This window comes from Thrips palmi, unplaced genomic scaffold (assembly GCF_012932325.1).
Source record: "Thrips palmi isolate BJ-2018 unplaced genomic scaffold, TpBJ-2018v1 HiC_scaffold_8, whole genome shotgun sequence".
NCBI lineage: Eukaryota > Metazoa > Arthropoda > Insecta > Thysanoptera > Thripidae > Thrips > Thrips palmi.
Window position 1 is genome coordinate 4,261,214 of NW_023144635.1, and position 26,887 is coordinate 4,288,100.

The following is a 26,887-nucleotide window of genomic DNA, read 5'->3' on the forward strand; positions in this document are numbered from 1 at the left end:
GTGCAAGTGGACAGCCCTCGATCTGCTCCGCAATCTCGGGCCGCTTGCCCGCGCCAATCGTATGTCTACCCCTCCAGCGCGAACCGGGGTCACGCCGAGAGATTGAACGCCAGACGCCACCAGTCTACGCCTGGCTGCGTGAGTGAGTGCGCGGCGAGGGGTACCCAACTCAAGATAATCATTGCACGTCTAGTTGGTAATCAGTGAAATAATCAATATCATCCAATGAAATGACAATCATACTTTCGGGGATTCAATCACTTTTGACCATTTTTGCGAGACCACTGCTCCCAAACTATCAGCGGTCAAAGCCTTCCCGAAGCGGGGCATAAAAGAGTAGGGTCTTCAGAATAGTAAGGCGTCGAGGGAGGCCTTTGACCGCAACTAAATTGGATGCAGTGACCGCTCAAAGTCAGCAAAAACGGTGATTTTCTGAAATTCATTCACTTTTTGACCATTTTTGCGAGACCACTGCTCCCAAACTATCAGCGGTCAAAGCCTTCCCGAAGCGGGGCATAAAAGAGTAGGGTCTTCAGAATAGTAAGGCGTCGAGGGAGGCCTTTGACCGCAACTAAATTGGATGCAGTGACCGCTCAAAGTCAGCAAAAACGGTGATTTTCTGAAATTCATTCACTTTTTGACCATTTTTGTGAGACCACTGCTCCAAAACTATCAGCGGTCAAAGCCTTCCCGAGGCGGGGCATGAAAGAGTAGGGTCTTCGGAATAGTAAGGCGTCGAGGGAGGCCTTTGACCGCAACTAAATTTCACGCAGAGGCTGCCCAAAGTCACCAATATTGAACTTCCGACACTTTAACAGCTTTCCGAGGTCGGCGCTCAAATAATCCCCAATATTTCCCAATAATCTTCATAATAACCTCCTATAATCAGTGATAAATAATAAAATAATCAAAAGAAATCACATGTAATCATACTCTCAATATAATCAGTGTACATGAAAATCTTGAGTTGGTTACCCCTTGGTGCGCGGCCGCTGCCTCCACACACCTGACGGCCTGTCGACCTGTCGGCCACCCGACACCCCGCACCCCGGCGAGTGATCCCGAACAGTGCTTCGTCGCCGTCTCTCTATCTACCTCCAGCCCTTGCGCACCGTGAGGGCGAGGGAGACGCACGATCCTGGTGCCGGAGTGCCTCCCCGGGGAGCCCTGCCGGAGCGCACTCCGGTCTTCTCGTTGAGTTACGCTGCGCGAGCGGCCCATATACACAGCAGGCCGACGTGCACACACGAGGTGTTGTGTGAGGTTGCCCGGCGTTGCCGCGTCGGCGTGGGCGCGCCGCATGAATAGGCCATGGGGGATGGATTGGCCGCTTAATCAGATGGGCTGTATGCCGTGCAGGCTTACAGTGTGCGAGACGCGGCCGCCTCCGCCTCGGGCTTCACGCTCGCCGAGCATCCGGCCTTCCGTACTCCCTTCACACACCGGGAAAAGTGGGCAAGAATAGGGATTCGCCGGACGGGCAGCTCAGCCCACGCGCCTCGACAGTGATGGCCAAATCGGGCCGACTTTCCTCCACCAGCGGCGCGGCCAGCGCGGCCAACGCCCGGCGCGAGGCCGAAGCTCAAACAGCAAGAGCAGAAACTCGGCAGAGCAGCAGAGCACACATTTGCCGGAGATAACCGAGCGGCCGGCCGAGCCGAGGCGGCCAGACCGGCCGGCCAAGAGCATCGGCAGCCCCGGGGGCATTTCTTAAATAGCTTCGTAATTAGGACCGCCTGAACCCTGAACCCCGCCGCGGCTGCTACGCGCTACGACTCAAAATGCTAATTGGCGGCTAGACTCGGGGCGGGGCAGGACAGGGAAGGCAGGGCGCGGCGAGGCGAGGCGCCACAGGGCCGGCGTGCTGCTATTGATCCAGGCGGCCCACATCACGGCCGCAAGCCACTTGGCTGGAGCGCACCGCGATGACAACGGCGACGCCCTGACGGCCTTGGCGGCCTTGACGGAGGCGTCCAGGTCGCCGCCATTACTCGGCACCTGTTGTCACCCCAAAACGGGCGCCGCGACGCTTACCTTCCCGAATGATCTCGTCGTAGATGTGGTAGGTGGCGGCGCAGTCGCTGGGCACGGCGGGCCGAATGACGCGGGGCTTGGCGCGGCAGCCGCCGTCGTCCAGCGAGCGCGCGCGGCCGCGGAAGCCGGGGTCGTCGGGCGAGCCGTGCACCGGCACCTCCAGGAAGTTGGCGCCGCTGGTGCGCCGCGACGCGCCGCCGGACGGGGGCGTCGGCGACGTGCACGTGGCGGACCGGCCGACGACGCGGCGCCCCAGCTGGCGCAGCAGGTCGTTGATGGAGCGGTTGCTGGTGGGCGAGTCGGTGCTACCGAGGCGCGCCAGCAGGCCGCGGTGGTGGTGATGGTGGTGCTGGCCGGGGGGCTGCGGCTCGGGCGACGGCGCCGAGAAGCGACGCGACCCGTCGTAGTCGGCGGAGCCCCGCTTGGCCGCGGACACGGGCAGGAAGGCGCTGGCCGCGCTGGGACTCCGCGCGCGCGACACCGGCGGCGACTCGTCCAGGGCGGCCGTGAGCTGCGCGATGAACTCCCGGTCCTTGCTGCTGCTCGACAGCGGCCGGTCCTCGGCGATCGTGTCATCGTGGATGTGGTGCACTTGGTGGCGGAGGTGGTGGTGGTCGCGGTGGAACAGCGCCAGCAGCGGGTTGTGCGAGTGGTGGTGGCCTTCCGGGGTGCCGGCCGGCGACCCCTGCGGCGACAGCGACGAGTCCTCGTGGCGCGAAGACCTCGAGAAGGAGAAGCGGTGCGGCTTCGGCCGCGCGGGCACGTCCACCGACTGCGTGCGGAGCAGGTCCGGCCGCGCGGGGGCGGGCGCGGACTGCAGCAGGTCCGACAGGCTGTCGTCCATCGTCACATTCCGCGTCGCCGCGTCGTCACACAGTCACACGGCCCGTCACACGGCCCGCACGCTCACATCAAGGGGCCCTAGAGGAAGATGTACGAGATGCCGCTCATGTCGCCACAGCGCGCCACAGGCACATCGCTGCACTGCACCCCCACTGTTGCCACCACACCGCGTCGTCTGGTCGCGAGTCGCGTACAGCCCCCGCCCCGCCCAACCCCGCCTTCAGCACCGCGCCAAAGGCCCTGCGCCCCGCCGCGCCGCCCCGCTTACACCGAGTCGTCCGTAAATCACGTAACACTCCGGGCGACGCTATTCATCAGGGACAGCCGCGCTGTCGGCGCGCTGGGGGCTGGGGCCGCGCCGCGGTCACCCACCCCGTCAGCCTGACCGTCCAGGCCTACCCGACCGCCACCCACGCCCCGCGCCGCACTGCGCCAAGGCAGCCCGGGGCAGCCAGGGGCGTGGTGGGGCGGGGCTCCGTTCGGGAATCCTAGGCCCGCCAAGCAGCCCGAAGCAGCCAGCGGCGGACGGACAGACCCGGACAGACCCTAGACGGGCTAGACGAGCACACCACAACAAAGCGGGCTGCCACCCCCCGGCCCTACTCCCAGCCCAGCCACACGTTTGCGCTTGGCCCTAGGCCCTGGGCCTACCCAATGCAGCCGCGGCCCTCGGGACTGCAAGGATCAATACCCCTGGCCCGCCACACCGGCCGAAAGTCCTCGTCTAGCCGCAGCACCAGGGTCCTGGACGCGACCACAGGACACTCCGACGTCCCCGACATCCCCGACGTCCCGGCAATGAGCGACGGGCTAATCAGCGGCGCGCACTACCGCCGCTGTGCCGCTGGCAGTGACCCAGTTCCTGTTCCCAGCCCGCCGCGACCGCCGCCACCCCGCGCTGCAACAACTCTGTTTACTCTGTGCCATGTGCGTCTGTGTCGCGACGTCGCGACGCCGTGGACGACCACACGCGTCTATTTCGAGACTTATGGCCGCGACCGCCAAAAACGCACCGCGACGACGCGGCGGTCGACGACGGGCTGCTGGTGGGGCGGCGCGGTGGCAGTGCGGTGCCACACGCACGGCAGATCGCGTGGCGCGCGTCGACGGCAAGGGCCTGACGGCCTGACCGACCGCCACCGCCGGTCAGGCACCACCGCGCCGCCGCGCACGCCACCAGCCAGGCTGGTCCTCGCCGACTGGCCGCTCTTCGGTCCCGCTCGCTCGGACCGCAGCAGAAGCCCAAGCCAAAATCGCGCTCTCCAAACCAGTCGTCCTCCGCGGTGGAACTTTCCCGGTGCGGCGACCCGCTGGACATCTCGACGGCCGCCTCGCAGGCCGCGGGCATTGCCGCTGCATTCCCGCGGGACGCGCACGCCACGCGGGATGGGATAAGGACGTCCAGGCGGGACGGCGCGGCCCCGGCCGCATTCTCCGGGAGCCCCGCAGCGCGGCAGCGCGGCAGCGCACCGCAGAGCCATAAGACATTGTGAGCCTAGCCTCGCGGCGGGCCTTGCCGCCATGCCGCTCCGCGGGCGAGAAGACCTGTGGTGGAGGCGGCCAATCCATTGGTGGGGCCACACGTTCGGTTCGAGTCCTGTTAAGCGACTCTGGAGCCAAAAACGCGTCTAGAGTTAAGGCCGCCTCCACCGGCCTCCTGGCCCACTGTGCGCCGGGGAGGAGCCATTATGGCCGGCCAAAAGACTAAAACGGCGGCAGAAAGCGGCGCGGCGGAGCGCGGCTGGAGCCGGCGCCACGGCGGCGGGGCACCTGCCGGGCGAGCGGCAGCGTGGCAGCGTCTTCGTGGCGGGCAGTGGCGGGGGAAAAGGGGAGGGGGGCATAAAGGCCGAGCCTCACTCCGAGTTGGTGACGCGAATGCACGTTGCAGTCATAAATAAACCCCGCGAGTTCCGACTTGGCGGGAGATTTGGACGAGATGATCGAGCTGATGACGGTCACGATGACGGTGGCTGCGCCTTGCCGCCAACCCGACGCGGGCCCTATACACCCGACGCGGACCACGTGGCAGTTAGATGGATAGATGGCTAGATCGTCCTCCCGATTGTTCTGGCGGTTCTGGCGGTCGTGGCGCGGCGCGGCGCGGCGGCGCACGGCAGCCTCCCTCGGGGAGCCGTCCGCTTCAAGGACGTGGCCGCCGAGCCGCTGTGCCGGCGGGGCGCGGCGCGCGGATCTCTTTATTGAAGCGGCGAAGCGGCGAGCGAGAAGGGCGCCTTTGTCCCGCGGCACCACTGCGTTATACTCCAGGATCGCGACGGCGGCAGCCCCGCCCTCCTCCCTGCAGGCCCCCTTCCTGCTTCCGCGCGTCATGATGCAATACCAAGCAGCGGGCAGGTCTCGCTTCCTCGCTCCCGCCAGCGACAGCCAGGGCCAGGGGGTGGGGGTGCAAATCCGGCGCGCCGCGAAGACGACTCTAACGTCCACCCCTTGTGGGCAAGGCCGCGCCGCCCCCCGGGCCAACCTGACCACGGCGGCGAGGGTCCGTGCACAGCGTGTCCGCCGGCCGCGCTTCCCACGCGTGTTGGCGTGTTGCTGTCGGTCGGGACGCACGAGGCGCGAGGCGCGGCAGGCGGAGGCCAAGACCGCCGCACTCAGCTGCTCGCCCGACCGGCCGCCGGCACGCCACGCCGCCACGCCTCGCGAACTATGACGCGCACACGTGGACTATGCTTATGGCCGGTTAGTCATGCCGAGGGAGGGGATCGGATCGCCCAGTCCAGCACGGCCCGTGGGCCTGGGCCCGTGTCGAGACTCGCCAAGTCGCGGCCAGCCAGCAGACGACACCGCCGCCACCGCCCGGAGCGGGCCGAGCCGCGCCTCCGCCCAGTGTGCCAGCGTGTGGCACTTCCCTCGGCCACTCGGCCACGCAGCGCGTGGAGCACGGCCAGGTACCCGAGGCTTGGCGTGGCGGTGCGTTGCGGGGAGGGGTCAAGGGTGGGGGGCATTTAATTGGGCCCTGGTCGCTGGGGCCTCCAGGGCCTCCAGTGCGCTCCAGCGCTCCAGCCTCGTGGGCAGCAAGCTGGCCAGACCCGACCCGGACACGGGTGCACGTGTGTAGCGTGGCGCGGTCGTATCGCGTCGTCTGCCCACCCCGCAGGGCCCGCAGACACACTCGAGTGTTGGCAGCTTTCTTTTTATAGGTTTATCTCAGCGAGCCCAGGTCTGCAGGGGCGTGGCCGGCGTGGCAGTCGGTGCAGCCGGTGCAGGGCGGCGACCAAAGCGTCGACGGCGTCGTCCGCCGTCCGCGCCCCGCCACCTGGCCGCCCAAACCAGGTCGGCGTGCGGTGCGTTTGGCGTACGTGACTGTACGTGACTCGCGACGACGGCGCGGAGGGCGCGGTGCTAATGGAATGGCAACAACAGGGGTGTCCCGGTCGATTCACTAACTCACTCGATGGGCCACACACATTCACATTCACACTGACACGCACGCACACGCACACCAACACACTCGCGACTTGGCGGCGCGGCCGCTCGGCTTGCGCGGCTCAGCACGGCGCGGCGCGCGGCCCGACGCGAAGCCCGAAGCCCGACTGTTCGGAGCGCGCGCGGCAGACTCACTGAGTGGAGTGAGTGGCGCGGCGCAGCCCGTAGCGCGCAGCGCGCAGCCAGCCCAGCAGCACAGCGCCGCGCCACGCCGCCCTGGCCCCACACTCCCCCTAGCGGCCCGGCGGCCTGGGCTGGCGGTGTGGCGGTGCTGGCGGCCACGCCGTGACGAGCCGAGTCGAGTCGCGCTGCCGAGTCAAGCCGGACCGGTGTGTCGGGCTGCCGGTGCTGCCGGTGCTCATGGCAGGGCCGCCCTCGCCCTGCCTGCCCTGCCCCGCCTGCCGTCCTGGCGGCGGCCCCCTCCGCGCCCTGCCCGCCGCCATGCCGCCCTCGCGCCCACGTGGTGGCCCAGGACCGCCCGGACGTAGTAAGGACCTTTCTTATTAGGACGAGCCCTCCGACCTTGAGACGGCCTTGCCCTTTCCGCCACTCCGCGGCCCTGGAGCTCGCTGCCTTGCTGCCGCCTCCGGTTCGTCCTTGAAGCAGCGCCACGCGGCCTCCTCCGAGATCCTCCAGGCTCCTCGGGCAGCTCCTTGTCACGGCACGTCGAAATAACTCCTCCGACCCCCTTCAGGCTGCAGACTCATTCCGAGAGTCGTTTTCGTCGCTCTGTCTCCCTCGCACTCACGGGGCGCCCCGTACAGGTGCGAGAGGGACAGGGCGACGAAAACGAAGCTCGGAATCTGCCTGCTGGGCTCCTCTGAAATTCGGGGAGGCCTCTGTGAGCAAGACAAGCCCCAAACACGGCCTCGCCTGCCTTCTAAATGGCCCGGATTACAAGATCTAACAACAAGGGACGAGGCGCACGGACGCGCACGGCGCGCAAGGCTGTCCCCGCCGACCCACTTCCCCGGCTTTACCGCGTCGCGGACTGGCGCGCAAGCGCTTCCAACTAGGCGGAAAAAAGCGAGGAAAATCAATATGGCACAGACGCGGCGAGGAGATTGAACGGCGCGACGTTCCAAGCAGGGTAATACCCCACGTGCCGCACCGGCCGAAGAATAGTTTCTTTCGCTCTGTCTCTCTCGCACCTCACGGCACGCCCCGGGAGTGCGACGAGGAGGAGACGACCCTTCGGCATGAGAGGCGGCGAGGCTTACGGCTTACAAAGTGCGCGGAAAGCCCAGCTGCCCATCCCTGGGGCTCACGGCCGCTCACGGCCTCACGGCCGCTCACGGCATTACCGGCTTCCAGGACGCCGCCGCTGGCGCAGAAATTGATGACATCTTCCATCGGCATTCGGCTCGGGGAGGAGGGGCGGGCCGCGCGCCACCCTGACGGACCTGACGGCACCCAGTCAACCCCGCGCACCCCAGTGGCGACACGAAAGATTCGCGGCCTAGTCCGACGGCCACATCATGGAGACAAGCTACTAACGTAGGGAGACGCAAGGTTTGGGACACCCTCCGGTATTTCAACACTTTCAAACTATTTAATTGCGATAATCATCCAATTTTATCTGGTCTATGGAATCAGGAAGGATCATTGATGATGTTAATACCTTTCATTTGGCAATCGGTTGAATATTTCCCTGAAATAAACCACGAGAACTGCGTGTCACCAGGTCATGTCAGATCTCGCGAGAGAGAGGTCCGATTTTCTAACCTACGAAACTGAAGACTTTATTTATGTCGATGATATTTCGAGTGACAAATGTCATCTTCGTCATCCTACAGGATAGAAACTATCATAAGAGTAGTCGGATGTGACGAAAGTATCGCCAATTCAATGTAAAGTGTTAAAAAGAAACTCCGAAGTATGTCTGTCTCACTCCCTCCAAACTACATGACCTGGTGACAGGAAGCGGGACCTTGCGTCTCCCTACGTTAGTAGCTTGTCTCCATGGCCACATCCACTCCTTTGTTTTCGGAAGGATCAGTCACGGCCTTCTATCTTTTTAACGGCTCGGGGGGAGGGGAGAACAGGGGAGCGAAAGGGGGTGGGGAGTGCGAGATGGGACTGCGGTGGTGCCGGCGCTCGTGCGTGAGGAGATACGCGCTGGAAGGCACGAGGGATGGGGGAAGAGAGAGAGAGACGAAGGACGCGAGATTACGTGGCGAGGTATGCTGGTAAGCGAACAAGCCACGCCCGGCCGGGCCGGGCCGCGCCAGGGCCGCTGGGAGTCGGAAAGGGCCCCAGCGAGGACGACCTCGAGGGCCGGAACGCAAAGCTTCACTCGGCTCCGCTAGCGCCCGCGGCGTGGCTGGCGGGTTGCGGCGCAAAGTGAAACCAGATTACCACACAACGACAGAGCACCGCGCACCGGAATGAAAGTGCCGCTCGAGCGGCGAGTCAACTTCCAACAACAAAGTGGGGTGGTCGCGTTTCGCGTTGACAGCGGCCCGGTCCGCTAACGCTAACGCCCCTCGCACCCGAGCCGAGCAACCCCGGCAGGCCGCGGCAGGCCGGCCAGGCTCGTGTGGCATTCGCGGCATTCGCCAATCGATGCCCCCGTCATAAAAACGTAACCCGACGCCCCGACGGGCACGACACGGATCCACCGGAGAGGAGAGCCGAAAATCCATCATGGAATTGCCCGACCACGTAGCACGTCGCGAATGGCCCGCCAGCGGCCGGCCGACCGACTGGCAAACCTGGCCAAGTGCTCCGGACTTAATTGCGGATCGGGTGGAATTAAACGGCCGTTTCGCCGGGGCTTGCCAACACCTGACGCCCACGGAGCAGTACGGCAGCACCCCGCGGGCACGCCGGCAGAACCCCGGAACAATTGGAACCGTTGTCAACTTTTAGTTTGATGGAATGGCATCCAGCGGGCAAATGAAAGACTCCGCGAGCAGTTCAAGGGAGGAACCCCCGCGGCGACGCCATCGGCGAGGAAAACGACCGGGCTCGCCTTCCTTCCTTCCAAACACAGTCAACAAACCGGAAGGAGAAACAAGAGAAGAGATCGGTACTCACTCTGTGCCGCGACTGCTCTGTGCTGCGCTACCGCTCTCTGCAAACAAGCAAATAAAAACACAAATCAGAACGGTGTGCCGGCCGAGACGTAAACACAAACACGGACACGCCCCCCGCTGGGGCGGGGAGAGGCTCCACCACGTCGGCGCGCCGCACGCTCAGGTCAAGCACGCGGAGCGCCGTGGCGGTAGGCAACACACGCGCCACAGCGCACGCCTGCGCGCCGGGCTGCATTCTGCATCGTCGGGCGCCCCGCGCCGCTGCACCACTGTGGCACTCTCTCGCCCACATGCAGTCCATGCCGGGCCTCCCGATGGAATCCTCTCCAATTCCCTTCCGGCCACATTCTCCCCAGCCTCCCGTGCCCCCGTTCGGCCCACCGTCGGCCGGGGCCGAGTTCCTTACTTGCTGCACGAGCCGCACTCCGGACTGCTCCAGCGTCTTGGCGTCCAGGGACCTGCTGCGGGGCTTGCCGACGGCCGGGAAGTCCTCCTCCAGGCGCGACCCGCCCCGGATCCAGCGGAAGTAGTTGGCCATGTTGGCTCAGCCTCGGCTCGGCTGCTTGCTTGCTGTTCCCCTGCACGTCCCAAAGCCCTCGTCAAGGCGGACCACGCGCCGCGCGCCACGCACCGCCACCTCCAAGCGCCCGCGCGGCAGGCAGCCCAACGGGCCCAGCTCGCCGCGCCACGCCGAGGACGCAGGCCACCCATCCGGCACCTCCCCGCCGACCCCGCCCCACCCCGCGGTACCTCCGCACCCGCGGCACTCATCGCTCACGGCCCGATCGCGCGACATGACAGCGCGCCCTGCCGGGCCCCGCCGCCCGGACGGCAACACAAAGTAACCACTTGGCGCAACTTTTCCGAGCGCAACGCAGGGAACGTTGGGATTGTCAGTCACAGCTGCTGCCAAGGCCGACTTGAGGGATTCCGGGGCTTTCCTTTCCGGACCCCGGATTCCGAATCCCAGCCGCAGACGGGCTCCGCGGATCGCTCTGCTCGGCCGGCCAACTTGGGCCGACTTGGCCGGCCGCCCCGCCGCCGGCAAGAGGAACCCTCCACCGTGGCGGCAAAGTTGAAGTTGAAGTTGAACAGCGCTTCCAGGCTTCCAGGAGCGGCCGGTCGCCTCGCCGGGGTCACTACAGTGTAATCAACTCGACTTGGCCGCGCTGGCGGTGGCGTAGCAGACCGGTGAGCTCCTCCAAGTCCGACTGGCTCCCCCTGAGCCCCGTTTGGGGTTTGGGGCGGGTGTCTGAACCATCCTGAGGCAACGCGAGGCTGACACACTGACACACGCGAGGGCTCCCCGCGACTTGCACCACTTTGCAAACACACGCCGCGCTCCCGCACTGTACACACTAATATACTCCACGCGGAGAGCGCCGCACGAGAAAAGAAGGCGAAGGAGGGGGGGCGAAATTGAACACGCAAACATGCACATGCACGCACACTGCACGCTTTCGGCTTCGGCCCGCGGCGGAATCATTCTGAACAGTGCTGCCGTCGCTCTGTCTCCCTCGCACCTCTCCGAGTGCGAAAGAGACGGAATGAGTCTGCAGGCCGCGGAGGAATGAGAGGATGATGGCCAGAGCGACGTGAGTGCCATGCGAATCCGTACAGCGCCGCTCAGCGGCGTCCGCCGCGTCCGTCGCGATGTGACAGCCGCCGTGACACGATGACGCGTGACGGCCGGCCTGCCCGCCGGCCTGACGGATTGGCGGACTGGACAGCGTCGCCGCGTCGCCGCAGAGCGAGAGGTCGGCCACGTCCTCGCCGCGCGTCCCGTCGCGTTGTCGCGTTCCAGATACGGAAACCCGCACGCACTCGCACACGTGCGCGGGATGCACCGCGATGCCGGCGTCGCGGGTTCAAATACCGGTCGGTCAAATGTGCACTATTCCGTTTCGTTTTTGTCTCGGCGCTTCAGGTTTAGCACCGCCGTCTCGAGTCGGTCCGCGCGCGCGTTCTTTGCCCGGACGAGAATACACTGGCTGTGCACCTTCTCGGAACGGCTCTGTTGTCTCTCTCTTTCTCAGCCCATTAATCACGTGACGTTATTCGCAGTTCGATCCGTCGTCGTCGTCGCGGTGCTTCGAGGCCTTCGGGGCCGCCGCGCGGAACGGTACACCGTGCCTGCGAATAACAAGCACGACCCGCCCAACAGTGCCTCCGCCGCTGTCTCTCTCGCACTCGTGGGGCGCTCTCTAGAGAAAGAGAGCAGACCACTGGGCAGCCGCGCTGTGCGTCACCGCCACCGTGCAGTCCAAACCCTTGAGAGAGGCCGGCCCCCCTTAAGGCTGCCACCGGGCCGTGCCGCCGCGTTGCCGCCGTGCCGAAGGTCGCGGCCACCGCGGACCTAGTCCGACCTAGTCCCTAGTCGGCGCGCTAGTCGCCTGGTGGGTGGGTTCTCAAGCCCTCCGCCCGCCACAGCCACGCCGGCATGCCGCCCTGTAAACAACATTGTAATTTCAAAGTTGCAAGCAGGCGGGCTCCCCCCCCCCCCCACCCACACACACACACACACCTAAGCGCCGCAAGTGCACCTGTCAATGAGTGTCGCGCGGCCCATCCCGGCAATTGCCTTTATCTGTCCCCGACGTCAACACGGCCAGACCGCCGCCGCCCGCCGCACTCGCGGTTTGCCGATCGCTGTCTGCAGCCTGCGCCGCGAGGAGGCGCTGGGCTCGGCGCCCGCAAGTCTCGGCTGGGAATGGCGCGATAACTTGCGCGCATCGGCTCGAAATACCCGCCGGTCCGCGACAACGACTGCGCGACCCTTTCGCGACCACGTGCACACCTAACACACACACACACTCACACACACCCACGTCTCCCTCACGGTCGGAGGAAAACGCCCCCGGGCTTCATGGATTCCCTCCGCCCCTTCCTCTCGTCCGCGGATCCAATCCGACCCGACCCAACTTTGGTGGTTCGCGGCGCGGCGGCGCGACTACGCGGCTAGCGGCGTGCAGTCGAGTCGGGCGGCGGTGACGACGACGACGGTGGCCTCTGGTGGCAAGCACCGGCGACCCCTGAATACATTAAGGCCCGCGCTGCTCCGCGCCGCCTCGCGCCGCGCGCGGCAGCCACGTAACACACGCGGGAAGATGATAATCGCACACATGTTTGTGTACACACAAGAGCGGGCACGCACACACAGACACACGCACACACACGGACGTCCGAGGGGCAGGGCGGCGGCGCGGTGGGTGCCGAGCCCCCGCGCAGATTGCCGGGGGACCGGTTGGAGGACTAGGCCGTCTGACAGAGTCAGGCGCTGTCAGGCGGAGGCAGGGCGGTTGCAGCCTCTGAGAATGCCTCAAGTCACGTCGTTATCGGCGCCACGCAGCCACGCACCGCGCCTTGCGACGCCAGAGTGCGAAGCACGGCGACTCGACGGGCTGACGGCGCCCTGGCTCTGAGTGAGCAGCTCCCCGACGGTCTTTGAGTGTCTCTGACTGTCTTTGACGCGCACCTTGCGCCTGCAGCACCACTTGACAGCGGCGCGTCGTTATCAACTCGAACCGGCCCCGCCGCCCCGCGCAGCGCGCAGCCTCTGCAGTGCTCCGCACTGATTGCCCGCTTCCCGTGGGCGGGGCGTAGAGGGGCGGGCGGGGGTTGCAGATTCAGCAGGTGGCGCGGCCGTGCGACCGCCCGACACAGGTCGACCAAGTCCTTTGCGGTCTGCGCAGACCGACGTCGTGGCGTCTGCGCGAATCGAAGGCGGGCCGGGAGTCGAACCCACGACCTCAGCACTGGGGGCCGCGAGCTTGTTGGCGAGGCGGTGGCGCGCGCTGCAGCTGTTTCCTCATAAGCTGCGGCCGAACCCCGGGCCGGCCTGGCCGAGGCCTGGCCGCCTTCAAGACCCACTCGACCCTCCCAAGGTCCTGCCTAGGACGGCGCCCGGACACTCTTCGCTCTCGCTGCACTGGCTGCACTCGCGGGGTGGGCGCCGCGGGGGGCGGCGGCACGCATCGCCCCGACGTACTCGACGGCCTCGCGCGGCGCGCGGCAACACCACGGCGATGATCGGCCCGGCGCTCGCGCACTCGCGTCGCGTGTCGCGGTCCGCGGACAAGTGAAGTGACGGCGCGGTGCGGCGCGGGACGCCGGCGGCAGCGGGCGGCGCGGCGGGCGAACTGCGGGCGAGGCAGGCGGCGCGGCGCAGCGGGCCCACGGGGACGGGGCTACCGGGGACCCGGCGGGACCGGCGGGCTGGGGCCCCCATAGGCCTGTACTACAGCCCGTCGCACGCCGTGCCCCGTGCCCGCCGCGCAGCGACGACGCGGTGGCCGCGGCCCGCTCAGGTGTGGCGGCACTCGCTAACACTCCGTCATAAATCAGAATCTCATCATCCTCATCGGGCCACCGTCGGTCACCGCACGAAGACGCCGTCGACATCGGCGGTGCCAGCCGGCGGCGCCGGGGCCTGGCTCCGGGTTGACGGCGACGCGACGCAGCCCGCCTCGCCGCGCGCGTGCCCATACGCCGCGCCGCGTCGCGCCCGACAACAGGACGTGCAAACACGGACCGCCACCTGCCACGCCGCGAACGCCGCGGCCAGACAGAAATACACCGCGCCACCTGAGGAAGCAAGCCGCGTCGTCTGCTTCCATTTTAATTTGCATCCCACGACTACGCGCACGTATGTGTGTGTGTGTGTGTGTGTGTGATTAGTCGTCTACGCGAGGCGGGTTTGGTGTGTTCTGCTCCGTCCCTTCCTGGGGAGTGAGTCATCCGGTTAATGGAAGCGCATTTCTTGCCCCCCCCCTCCCTTCCCAACCTTGGCTCTCTCCCCTTCGGCCGCCTTCGGCCCCCGATCACCAATTCATTCATTCATTCCCGGTCCTCCCTTCCCTTTCCTCGAAGCGAGCGGCACCGCGGCGCGCACCGCTGTGGCCGAACCTCTCCTTCAATTAATAATCCGATTCAGCCGCATACTTATCGAGCCTCGGCCCGCATGCATTGGAATACGCCTCGCGGGGAGGGGGTGGGGGGGGGGGGGCACCACGGAAAATAACGAGTCGGAACTGTTGAAAACGGACGCCAAACAGGGCCGCTGTGGCCGGGGCGTTTGGCAGCCTTTAGGCCTTTGGTGGGACTGCGGCTCCACTTCCTGCAGGTGCAAGGCCGCGGCCTGGCGGCCTGGACCACCCCGGGCTGGGCCGGCGAGCCGCGCGGGCCTGAGCCTCGTGGCGCGCGTGGCGCCAGCGACATGATGAGGACCGCATTGCCCGGACGCCAGACAGCAATTCGGGCATTCGGCGGCCGGTTCCATTCCATACCGGCCCAGCGTGTCCGGCCTGCCCGGGGCAGCCAGCGGCAGCAGCGCGTGGCGCCGCCGATCGACCCGGCTGACAGTCCACGCCGTCCACGCCGTCCACGCAGCAGTCCACGCGCACCTGTCCCGGAGTCCCACCCCACACTGCTAGGAATGCCATGGACCTTAATTATTTTTAGCGACGGGGAAGCGAGCTGGGCTGTGAGCAGTGGCGTGGCGCGGCACAATTCGCAGCTCTCCGCCCCGAGTCACTTAACTTCCAAATAGTTCCGTCACGGGCCACCACGGGGCGTGTCGAAAGCGCCCCCCTCCTCCTCCCAGCAGCCCGCGGGCCCACTCCGCCGCTCTGCCACGGTCCAGGAGCGCGCCGCGGACACCAGATCCGGCGGCCGGCCCGGCTCCCTGGCCGTGGCGTGTGACATGGGCACCGCGGGCACCCACCCACGCTTGGCTAGCCCCGCTGCCCGCGACTGTGACTGCCCCCTCCCCACACGCCACGCGATGCGGGGCAAGGTCAGGGCCGCGACATGTCCGCGCACCCTCTGACGGCGACCTCGCCCCAGCCCCGCGTCCACGTCCCCGGTGGTCAAGGGCAGAGCCCCCGCGTGGTAGGCACGCCGCGCGCACGACTGCCGACGGGTCGGCCTACCCTGCCCCTGCCCCAACTCACCTTTATCTTGTCCTCGGATGAGATGGCCGAGTTGGAGCGGTAGCGGAACATGTCCATGACCTTGGTGACGGCGTTCTTGCCGGACGACGAGTCCGACCCCGCCCTCGGCCTGCTGGACTTGCCGCTGCTGCTGGGCGCCGCGCCGTCCGCGCCGTCGGCACCCGCGCCCGTCAGCGTGTTCTCGTTGGAGGAGTAGCCGCTCGTCGACGTGGAGGAGCCCCCGCGGCTCGACGACGGCGACGACATCAGGGAGTGCTGCAACATGCGAAGCAGGGGGAGGGGATCAGCCCGTGACAGCACGTCAAGCTCGCCGAGTGCGCGCACAGCGGCCGGCCCCGCCATGCCGAGCAGGCCGTCGGTGCGAGTGACTCAATTGGACGAACAAGGCATTAAACGGGTTCATTAAGGGGCCGGGAGGCGGGGCGGGGGCGGGGAGCCGAGGCTCAGCAGCCCCGCGCCGCGAGTCGCGACACGCACGCCCACACTCATTGCAAAGCCATAGAGGGCTTGACTGCCTCACAGGCCGACTCGCCGTGCAAGCACATAGACTCTGATCAAGACGTTCAAGTGGAATCGCGCGCTCAGCCGCTGCCGACCAATCGGCAGGCCACTGGGAACGCGAGCGTTGAACAGCGACTAAGCTGCCGGCCTCACCTGCATGGCACTCTTGATCTGCGAGATGACGTTCTTGGACTTGTGCTCCTTGGGGTCCTTGGGCTTGGCCTCCTTGGCGTCCGACTTGGACCGCGGCCGGAAGGCCTCGAAGATGGTGGGCCTCTTGGTGGGCGACTGCGTCATGGCGGCCGTCCACGTTTTGGTGGAGGAGGCGACGGCCGCCTTGGCCGCGGCCGCGAACACGGCCTGCTGCGCCATGAGCACGTCGTCCCCGGACCGCCGCCGCTCCTGCGACGCGGACCGCCGCTGCTTGGAGGTCTTGGACGACGCGATGGACGTCTTGGAGCCCTTGGCCGACGGCGGCCCTGACGGCGGGTTGGAGGGTGGGTTGGAGCCCGGCGCCGAGGAGGGGTTGGAGCCCGGCGCCGACGGAGGGGCCGACCCTGGCGGCACCATGCGGCCTGCGGCCGTGCCCCAGGTCCCTGCAAGAACATCAACATCGGGGTCAGCAACGGCCCTGGGTCCCTTATCCTATCCAACGACATGTGTCGCGTCGCTGCGCAGGACACCGCGGCACGCGTGACTCGTAACCAGAGCCAAACAAGAACTTGCGGAAACCGGTTGCAAAAAAAAGACGCTCACTGCGTCGAGCGGCGTCAACAACCCACGTGGTCGAGAGGCATCGCGGACGCGGACCGCGGCGGACCGCGCCGGAAGCCCCAAATGACGAGTGGACAACGGCGCGCTCTGTCGGCGGCCCGCGCGCACTACCGGGTACCCGTCGGCCGGCGGTACCCCGCGGCGCAGAGACTCCACACGCCACGCCGCCGCGGCCGTCGCAGCGGATACCAACCTGCGCGCGGCCTGTGGCCGGACTCGTCCCGGTCGTCCAGCGGCATCGTCGGCAGCGGCTGCGACCCCAGCTCCTGAAACAAGGAAACAAGAAGACACACTTGAGTCAGCAGGAAAGAGGAGTCGCGGAAACGAAATGAATAAAATAAAATGCCGGGGCGAGGGGCGAGGGAGACAAAGTGTCAGCGCAAAGGTTCCGCCAGCCCGTCGTGCCCCTGCCTCTGAGACTCCGAGCGGCGGGGTGCCTACCGCGCCACCGTGACGGCGCGGCGCGCGGCACGGCAGGGCTGTGCTTCTGCTGGGATGGGATTCGATTACGGCGCCGTCGCGCGGCCAATCAGGGCAAAGTACTACGCAGGCAGGCAGGAAGGCAGGCAGCAGGGAAATCGGGTTCCAGTAAGAGGCGACAGCACGCGCCCATCCCACCCATTTCACTCGCCGCGGCTTCCCCGAGAAGAACTCGGCGTCGACGGCGAGGTGCACGACGACGGCGTCCTCCCCCGTACCTTCATGAGGCTGTTGGCGCGCGCGCGCCACCCGTGCAGCATGGCGTCGCTGGGGCGGCCAGAGCAGGGCGAGTAGGACTCGGAGTAGGGCGAGCAGGAGGAGCAGCCTCCGCGGTCCACGAGTCCACCTTGTGGTTATCACGGCGCCACGCACCGCCACACTGTAGGGACGGCCGCTATCTCGACTCGGCGGCGCAGGCGAGGCGGGCGAGGCGGTCGCACTACCGCTCTGCCGCACTGGCGGTGGACGAGCGCCGCGAGCACCAAGCACCCGGCCGGGGAGCAAGGCTGGCCTGGGTAGGCCCACCAGGCCCACGCTCACACCGACACACGCCCAGTCGGCCACTCGGACGGCCAAACGGCCACACCGCCGCTAAGCTGGCCGTTGTTTACCGCTCTGGCGCGAAGCGGCGCGAGGCGAGAGGCGAGACGGGACGATTGTAGCGCCACTTTTCACAGCCAAATGGCTGGGAATAATCGTGAAGTTGGGGCCTGGGAGTTGGGGGCAACCGGGGGGAGTCAGGGGGTGGCGCGGCGCGGAGCGGAGGGTGCCCGTCGACGCGTGCCAGAAGGGCGAGCACGAGCGAGGCAGAGCGAGGCGACACGCGACGCGGGGGCAGGTCGATAAACGGCGTCACCCTCTCGACGTCCAGGAGGGCTCGGTGACTCGGCGACGCGGCCTCGCGGGGGCACTTGGTCGCCACGACGGGGCGGCGCGTCTTCCCGGTGCGGGGAGTGCGGCCAGACTAGACGAGCCGGCGGGGATGGCGTCAACGTGAACCCGACGCCACGCTGCTGGTTCTTGAGCGCGCCCCGCGCCCCGCCCGCCGGCCGAGGCCGAGGCGACGTGGCTGCGCGGCGGGCCGCGGCCTGGGCCTGGTGGGCCTGGCGGGGCGCCGCTAACAGCACCCCTGCCGCGGGGTTAAGTGGTCCCCTTTGTGTCTCGGGTGTTCGTCGGCCTGCCGCGTCAGCCTCCCCGGCTCAGCCTGGGGTGCAGGACAGGGCAAGGGTGCACCAAGGTCGGCCTCACCCACACCGCGCGCCACCCCGGAGAACCGTAGCGGCGTAGCCATGGCGTAGCACCGGGGGCCAAGCCGAGGGGGAGCGGCAAGTTGTAAGGGTGGCGTGGCGGGTGCTGACCTAGATACTGGCGCTGGCCCGCCCCCGCAGCCTGCAGGGTGGGGCCACCCCTTCGGGCCACCACTACGGACCACCCCTGCGGACCACCCCTTTGCACTTCCAGCCTGTTCCAGCCGGTTACAGCCACCCACCACGCGGCCCAATGCCACGGCCCCTGCCGTCCCATTCCGAAGGATCATGTCGTCGCTCCGTCTCTGTCGCACTCATGGCGCGTTCCGCGCGGGTGCGAGAGAGACAGATCGATCCTTCGGCATCAGCCTGCAGGGCCAGTGGCGAGCAAGAGTCCGGCGAGGGCTTGATGAGACTTGGAATTCGCGCTTTGTCCTCGTTCCCTCTTCGGCCGCCGTCGACCTTCGACGCGCGGAAAAGCCGAAATGGCCGAAATACGCGCGGGTCCGCCAAACAACGGCCGCGTCGGTCGCCGCCTTGCCCAGCTCAGCCAGCCCCGCGGACTCAGCACAAGCGGGCAAGCGGATTAATCGTCATCAGCAGCAAACTCTGCAGCGGACAAAAAACACGCGTTTCGCGTCGCTCTGCAACGTCGCGCTGTTTACAGAAGGAGCGGGGGAGGAGGGAGGGCAGAGGAAGAGGAGGGTCATGTCAGAGCCAGACGTCGCTCTGGCGCTCTGGCAGCAGCTGTGCCCGGCCGGCGGCCGTGCCTCGCCTGCCTCGCCCCAGCTGCGCTCCAAGTGTCCGCTCCGCTTCTCCTCCTTGCGGAGCGGCGGCGGCGGCAGTGGCTTGGGGTTGGGGGTTTGTTTTGGCCGTTTTCGCAGTGGCATGCCGTGCACTTTGTCGGTGATCGGCGGGCCCGGGGCGGGCCGCAGCGAAAGGGGGTCGCACGTGGCGGCGTGGCGGCACCACCCCACACTCCGAGCACACTCGCAGACGGGACGCTCCGTGAGTGCGAGAGAGACGGAGCGACGACAGCGACGGGCGGAATCACAGTGTAGGGGTGGGCGGGATCAACCTGGCAGCCCTGCGGCACCGCGGCGAAGCAGGCGCAGCGATGCCCGTCTAGGAAACGGCAGACTCATTGAGAGTCGTTTTCGTCGCTGTCTTTCTTGCACTCATGCGGCGTCCCTTACAGGTGCGAGAGAGACAGAGCGACGAGAGCGACTCTCGGAGTCAGTTGGGGAGCGAGCCAAGGACCGCGGTGGCCCCGCCCCGCCACGCCCCGCCGCGTAAATCAAACCCGCTGCACCGCAAAGGCGACACCAAGGAACAAAGAACGCCAAATCGCGCAGCGCGCAGCCTTTGGGCGCCACGCCGCGGCCCGGGTCCGAAATAGCCGAAGGCGTTCGCCGTGAACAAGAATGAGACCGGAAGATACAGACCCGCGGCGGCAGACTGATTCCGATATTCGCTGTCGTCGCGCTGCCTACCTCGCACTCATGAGTGCTGGAGAGACAGCGACGAAAACGAGTCTCGGAATCAGTCAGTGGCGCGGTCGCTCGGACACATGAGGGACACACCCCCTTCGGCCGCGACGCCGCGACGCGGAGGCGATACCCCGCGCGGGGCCCCGCGCCGCCGCCACTGTCGCAGCGCCATCTAGCGGCCCCTGCGCGCCGCGTCCGGCGATACTCCCAGCCGCCGAGGCGCTGCCGGGCGCTGCTCGTGACGGCCGTGACGGAGGGGCGCAACGCAACGCGGCGGCAGCGCGGCGACGGCCGAAGGAGGCCCCAAGGGATGGCACTTCCGCACGCTGGGACGGGATGCAAATGCAAAGTTGATCAAAACGGTCACGAATGTCGTCGAAAAATCGTGTTTTGGGCCGACTTTAAGCAGCCACAGTGTCTGATCCGAGGCGGTATTTCGTACTCCTTCAACGGGCAACTGGTCTTGGGACCTTCCTTTAGCATGCCTTTGTTACAAAGTGCGATTATCTTCCTTAGTTTGGGAGTAGTATTGCCGCAAAGTTGATCAAAACGGTCACAAATGTCTTTGAAAAATCGTGTTTTGGGCCGACTTTAAGCAGACACGGTGTCTGATCCGAGGCGGTATTTCGTACTCCTGCAACGGGCAATTGGTCTTTGGACCTTCCTTTAGCATGCCTCTGTTACGGAGTGCGATTATCTTCCTTAGTTTGGGAGTAGTATTGCCGCAAAGTTGATCAAAACGGTCACAAATGTCTTTGAAAAATCGTGTTTTGGGCCGACTTTAAGCAGACACGGTGTCTGATCCGAGGCGGGATTTCGTTCTCCCTCAACGGGCAATTGGTCTTTGGACCTTCCTTTAGCATGCCTTTGTAACGGAGTGCGATTATCTGCCTTAGTTTGGGAGCAGTATTGCCGCAAAGTTGATCAAAACGGTTACAAATGTCTTTGAAAAATCGTGTTTTGGGCCGGCGGTCACAAATGCCTTTTAAAAAGCCCGCCGTGGAGGCCCCGCTCGGCGGTGCACCGCTAGACGACGGCGTGCCACGGCGTGCCTTACCGACCGGCCCCGTCCCTCGCGGCTCCTCGTTGCCGTGACGACGGTGGCGGGCTAGCGGGGCGTGACGCGGCGAGGCGTCGCGGCATTACCGCATAAGTGCACGTCGTTTCCGCGAGCGGCATACGGCTTCGCGGCGGCGGGGCGGGGCGGGGCGGGGCGGGGCGGGGCGGGGCGGGGCGGGGCGGCGGCGGGGCCTCGGGGACGCGCTGCATGCGCTGCATGGCCTGCACGGCCTGCAGCGGGGCCTCGCGCAGCGGGGCGTGACACGCACGCGTGGCCGGCACCACGACACGAGGCCAGCGGGCCAAGGACGGGCGGGGTCCGGCAGCGAGGCTGCGAGGATCATCTCGGGCGCCACTCATCCATACACATGCCGCATCCGAGCGGACAGACAGGCAGACAGACAGGCGAAAGGACGGACAGGGCGGCCTATAGTTGGCGGGCCATGCACAGTGGGCCAGAAGACCGGCGGAGGCGGCGGCCAAAACTGAAGTCGCGTTTTGAGCTCCGGAGTCGCTGCACAGGACTCGAATCGAACATGTGACCCCACCAATGAATTCCTCGTTCAAAGAGCAATCCATTGGTGGGATCAAACGTTCGGTTCGAGTCCAACTTAGCCGCTCTGGGGCTCAAAACTCACCCGGGATTTTGATGGCCTCCAGCGGAGCGCCTGCAGGACGACGGGGTAGGCAGCCCGGCGCACAGCTGTGCGTCGAAGGCGGACTTTGCCTACCTCGCAGGCGCTCTCGGGCTGGCGCGATGCGCGGTGCGGGCCACCCCACACCGGCTGGCACCGGGCGGGGCCTCGGCGCGTTGCTTTGAGGGTCTCGTTTCAGTTTGAACCCGGTACAGTACTCGGCACTCAACCGGAGCCGGCCGGCCGGGGAGGGGCACAGAGGCGCCTTTCAGAAAAGTCGACGAGTCAAGTTCACAGGTGCCAAACTTTTAATAGCCAGTCCTTGTCGCCGGGGAGGCGGGGCCGGTGACGGCGGCGAGGGCAGTGTGCCGGCGGGGCAGTGGCAGCCGCGTCGGCTGGCGGGGCGTGGCGGTCCTAGGCTACCGGTGCAGCTGCAGCCGAGCCGCCCACCGCCAGCGTCAAGCCACGCGCACGCGGCCTCCTCTCCTCTCTCCTCGTTTCGCGCGTCGCGTCGCGCAGCGCGCCTCGCCGGACCGGACCGCGTCGCGCCAAGGTTATCACAACAAGGCGCGCTCATCAGCGGCTAGCGGCTCTCGATTCGTTATTTTGTTGCCTCGGGGTTATTGATTGGCTTTGGCGCAGAGGCGCGGCGCGGGGCGCGGCAAAAAGCCAGCCACAACAAAAACAACAACGGTCGGTATTCGAACTCACGGCCGTGCGGACGACGGGACGACGGGACGGCACGGTAACGATTTTCCTCCCGCTCCGGGTCGGCCGACCGGTCACCCTGGCGAGCGTCACAAAGGACAACACCGAAAAGAGAGCCGATGTCGCGTCGCGTCGCCCCCTGAAATTTGAACCGCAAATTTACGGGCCCCGCTCTGGTTCCAGCGGAGCGGCGCCACGCTCCTCGCGGCAGGGCGCGGCACGCCGGGCGGCACGCCGGGCGGCACGCCGGGCGGCACGCCGTGTCACTACACCAGGGGAAGGGGGGAGAAGGGGGGGGGGCAGCCAATTGCCGCCAATCAACAGGAACCGTCCCGCCGTCCCGCCGCGCGGATCGCTTGATACTGTCGCCGCGGCGCCGCCCCGCCCCGCCCCGCCAGCAAGCCAGCAGCACACAACTCGGGGACAACCACCACGATCAATTACCACGACCAAGTCACGGCGCTCCAATTCAGCTCGTCGTCGGGGCGCGCGCGCAACATCCTGAAGCGTTTCTTCTATTTTCGGCCGCCGCGTGTGTGAGAGTGTGCGTGTGTGCGAGTGCGCGTGCATGTGTGTGAGTGTTTGTTTTGGGAGGCCCGCCCGCCGGCCGGCCGGCCGATTGAGTTGTCGGGCTGACACTGCACCGCCCATCCATATTCCAAGAGGACACGCGCCCCTCGTCGCCGTCCTCGTCGCCGTCCTCGCCTCCGTCCTCGCCGCCGTCCTCGTCGCCGTCCTCGTCGTCGCCGTTGTCACAGGGCAGACGTGTTTGCCGGTCGGCGCCACATGCTGAGGACTCCACACTGTGAGCAGCTCCAAGCTCGGCCGCCGCGACGCCGCGCCGCCCCCGACGACGTGACGCCAAACGCCGCCCCCTCCGCCCCCGCCCCCGCCCCGCCGGCCAGCCATTCACAAGGACGGCGCCGGTGGCCGTGGCGGCGTCGGAATTGGTTGCAAGGGGCCGAGGGTCCGAGGGGCCGCCTGGGTTGGAAGGGGAGGCCGCCCCGCCCCGCCCCGCCTCGGCCGGCCTCGCCCCCGCCGCCTGGTGTAGTGAGTGGATTAGAAGCGCGCCAAAAACACGGCCCGGAAATGCAGCCAGCGCGAGCCACGCCAACACAGCGGGGTCGGCGGCGAACAGCAGCCTTCAGGGAGGGTCCCTGTGGTTCGCGCCGCGGGGAATGGCGGCGCCTGGCGGCCTAACTGCCTCCACGGCCGAACGGCACATCGCCTTGGCCGGGCTGCAGAATGATTCCGAGATTCGTCGCTCTGTCACTCTCGCACCTTTAGGGGACGCCCTACGGGTGCGAGGGAGACAGCGCGACGAAAGCGACGCTCGGAACCAGTCCGCTGATTGCGGGGTGCGTGACGGCGGCGGGGTGCGCCAAGGGGTGCGCCGCCAAGGTCACCGTCACCGCCACGGCCCAGGGCACGCCGGCATGCCCTGCAGGGTGCGGGCGGACGCGCTCGCGCCTCGCGCCCCGCTCACGGGGTGGATGTCCACCAGCGCGTCATCTTCTTTGTTTGCCGAGCCCAACGCCCCGGCCGCCCTCTGGACGTGCACACAAGCACACACGGCACACAGTGTACAGGCGGCACAGGCGCCGCGCCACGCCGCGCCCAGGTCGGCCACCCCTGGCGTGCCGGGCCGAAGCTCGCTGATTGCGTGGTTTCGTCGCTGCCTCTCTCGCGCCCGTGCGGAACAGTTGATGAGTGCGAGAGAGACAGCGATGTTCTGAATCAGGAAGCTTCAAGGCGCCAGGCCAGGCTAGCGAGGACAACTGCACTGCACTCCACTGCCAGAGTCGACCGAGCGACATTTTTCGGCAGAATCGCAAAGGCAAAATGGTCTCCGGCGGGAGAGGTGCTCTCGGGCAGAAGAAATGCTTTCGGACGGAGGGAGTGCTCTGCGTCTGGCCTGTGCCCACGCCCGGCCGAGAGGCCCCAGAGACCGGGGCGGTGGCGCACGCTTGTTAGCTGGTCCTTGTCCAAAGTTGCACGTCGCGCCAGACCACGCCAGACGGCCCCACGGCCAGACAAGCCAACAGCCCGTGTGTCCGGTCCCCTTGGCGACCGTCCGCGCGCCGAGCGGCGAACGACGCGGCACCAGGCGGCACGCTCCGGCCGACTCGCCGCCACACTGCAGAGGTAAGGCTGATTGCTTCTTCCAGCCATCCCGTTACTCATGGCGCGCCAGTCTGCCGGGGTTCAAGGCCGAGACGTGAAATCCGACGCCAGTGCCGACGCCAACGGATAGCCCGGCCGGGCAATACCAAGCGGGGTGTTAAATCCGGGCGGGACAGCCCGACGGCCGACAGCGGCCGCCGGCGGGGCCCCGGCGGGTTGGCTGGACAAGCCTCGGACGCCCATTCGTCACAGACCGCTGCCGCCGCCGCCACCACCACCACGGCGTGCTGCAGGGGCGTAACGGATGCCACGCGCGTCTCGGGGGGCCCTAATAGCATGCCGCCCCGCCCGGCGCAGCCCGGCGCGGGTCGCCAAGGCCGTGGGGGAGGGGGAGAAGGGGTAGAAGGGGTGGGGGCTGCAACAGGGGAGGTATAATGCAGTTTGGGGGTGCCGCCTGGGGGTTGCGGCGTGCTCCGCGCTGCGGGGGTGGGGCGGGGTGGGGGCGGCCGAGTGTGCCGAACCTTTCCAGGGCAAAAGGGCTGGGGGTTTCCCCGAAGGCGGATGGCGTAACGCGGCCTGCGCTGTGCGGGCCTTTGAGCCGGCCGAGTTGCCGCCAAAAAGGACGCTCCTGATTGGCCGACCGCACGCAGTGGCGCTCTGTCCCTCTCGCTGCCATGCGGCGGTGCGAAGGCGCGAGAGAGACAGAGCGACGAGGGCCTGCCCTTCCGCGCCCTTGGCGTGCCAGGGCCGCCAGGGCACGACGGCGACGTGTGTCCGTCTGGAGCCCTGCCGCCAATTTCGCCGATGCGATCCGTCAGCTCGCATTCCATCTCGCCCCGCGTCACTCCGAGGCGCTACGCGTCCCCGGAGCAGGGGAGGGGGAGGGGAGGGGAGGGGGAGAGGGGAGGGGAGGGGGAGGGGGAGGGGGACTGCAGATCCGCAGAGCCGCCATCACCCTCACGCCATGCCCGGCCCGGCACAGCCCAGCGCGTGGCCCTTGGAGTGAAGCCCCCTCCCTCCGCCCCTCTGCATGGCGGCGTGCTCGGCGTGCTTGGCGAGGTTGGCGGTTCGTCGACGCGCGACGTGTCCCTTTGTTCCAGGCTGCATCGATCGGCGCGCCGCGGGCAGTGCCGCGGGCAGTGGCGGTGCAACCCGGCGCAACAGCACGTGGCCCGCGACACGCGACGCCACTCGCCACCCGCCCTGCAGACTCATTCCGTCTCTCTCGCACTCATGGGGCGTCCCGTAAAGGTGCGAGAGAGACAGAGCAACGAGAACGACTCTCTGAGTCGGTCTGCGGTTAGCCAGCCCGTGCCGCCGTGCCGCCACCGCGGCGACAACCACTTCCCACCGGCGCGAATCGGATCGCCGCGGTTTCAGCTCGGCTCGGCTCGCCCAGTCAGCAGCGAGGACGACAAGGGACTCGTGCCGAAGGACAATGGGAGGCTTGGAGAGTCCTCACTTACTCCCAGCCTTCCAGCCCGCTGAGGCACAAGGACAAGGACTCACCTTCTTCTTGGCGAGGTCGGTGCGCCGCACCCACAGCTCGTCCGTCGAGTCGTAGTCCAGCGTGGACGAGGACGACGCCTGCGACTTCATCTCGATGAGGGACTGGTCGAAGAAGCGCTTGTCCAGGTGCGGTGACTGCAGCGGCGACGGCGACGTCCTCGGCCCCACGCCCCGCGGCGACAGCGGCTCGAACAAGTGCGCCAGCGTGGGCGGAGGCCGTGAGGATGCCGACGACGAGGGCGCCGTTGACGACGCCGAAGACGACTCCGGCAGCAGGGTGCGCGGCGGCTGCGGCGTCGGCGCCGTCACCGTGGGCTGTGTGCTGTGGACAGGAGGGGGGCGTTAGGGACGACCTCAGCACGGCTCATGTACTCACAGCGCCTGCTGCGCTTACTTGGTAGATGTAGTGCTGGTCTCCGGGGCGTCCTCGTCCTCCTCGGGGCACTCCGACAGGCGGCGCCACTCCGGGTACTGCGACCGGGACGGCAGCCTGTTGACGTGGTTCAGGAAGTAGTGCTGGAACCACACCGTGTCCGAGCCGTCCTGGCCGCTCGTGCCCAGGATCTCCTTGAGGGCGGCCAGCGAGGTGATGGTGTTGTAGTTGACGGCGGAGAACAGGTCATTCTCATCAAACTCGTCGCCTTCCTCCTCCTCTTCTTCGGGCGTGCGGCCCGTCGCGCCGCCGCCGCCCCCACCGCCGCCTCCGCCGCAGCCAGGACCGCGGACCGCCCCCAGCCCCGGGGGCGGCTCGTCCTTGACGCGCTGCTTGCTGGCCGTGATGGCCGCGGCCGCCTTCGCCTCCATGGCTGCAACAGAGAGAGTCAAGGTCAGCGCGTCAGCGCGTCAGCGACAACGAGTCCCGCGCGAGTCTCGCCAACCGTCGCGGTGCAGTGCAGTGCAGCTTGCCACGCCTCCGGCCGGCCGGTGTGTGGCCACGTCACGTCAATAATACACGCCACACCGTGAGCCGTGAGGCAACCGAGTGCCGCACCGGCCGCGCCGGCCGCACGCCCACGGGGGTGGGGCGGGGCGGAGCGGGAAGCGGCCAGC

General features: G+C 67.0%; 1 protein-coding gene across 3 annotated transcripts in view; it reads right to left on the bottom strand.

Moving 5' to 3' along the window:
- LOC117653910 overlaps nt 1–26,887 on the bottom strand; it is a 53,797-nt gene that overhangs the window by 19,531 nt on the left and 7,379 nt on the right. For 2 of the 3 annotated variants that reach the window (XM_034399923.1, XM_034399922.1), the window contains exons 2-7: nt 26,232–26,643; nt 25,838–26,159; nt 16,779–16,851; nt 15,965–16,407; nt 15,311–15,565; nt 9,361–9,397 (exon numbers count right to left, since the gene is read on the bottom strand). In XM_034399923.1, the coding sequence (XP_034255814.1) occupies nt 9,361–9,397; nt 15,311–15,565; nt 15,965–16,407; nt 16,779–16,851; nt 25,838–26,159; nt 26,232–26,641 (1,540 nt within the window). In that variant the 5' untranslated portion in view covers nt 26,642–26,643. Of the gene's footprint in view, nt 1–9,360; nt 9,398–15,310; nt 15,566–15,964; nt 16,408–16,778; nt 16,852–17,283; nt 17,433–25,837; nt 26,160–26,231; nt 26,644–26,887 lie in introns of those variants that run through there. The other variant, XM_034399926.1, reaches the window with a different exon arrangement.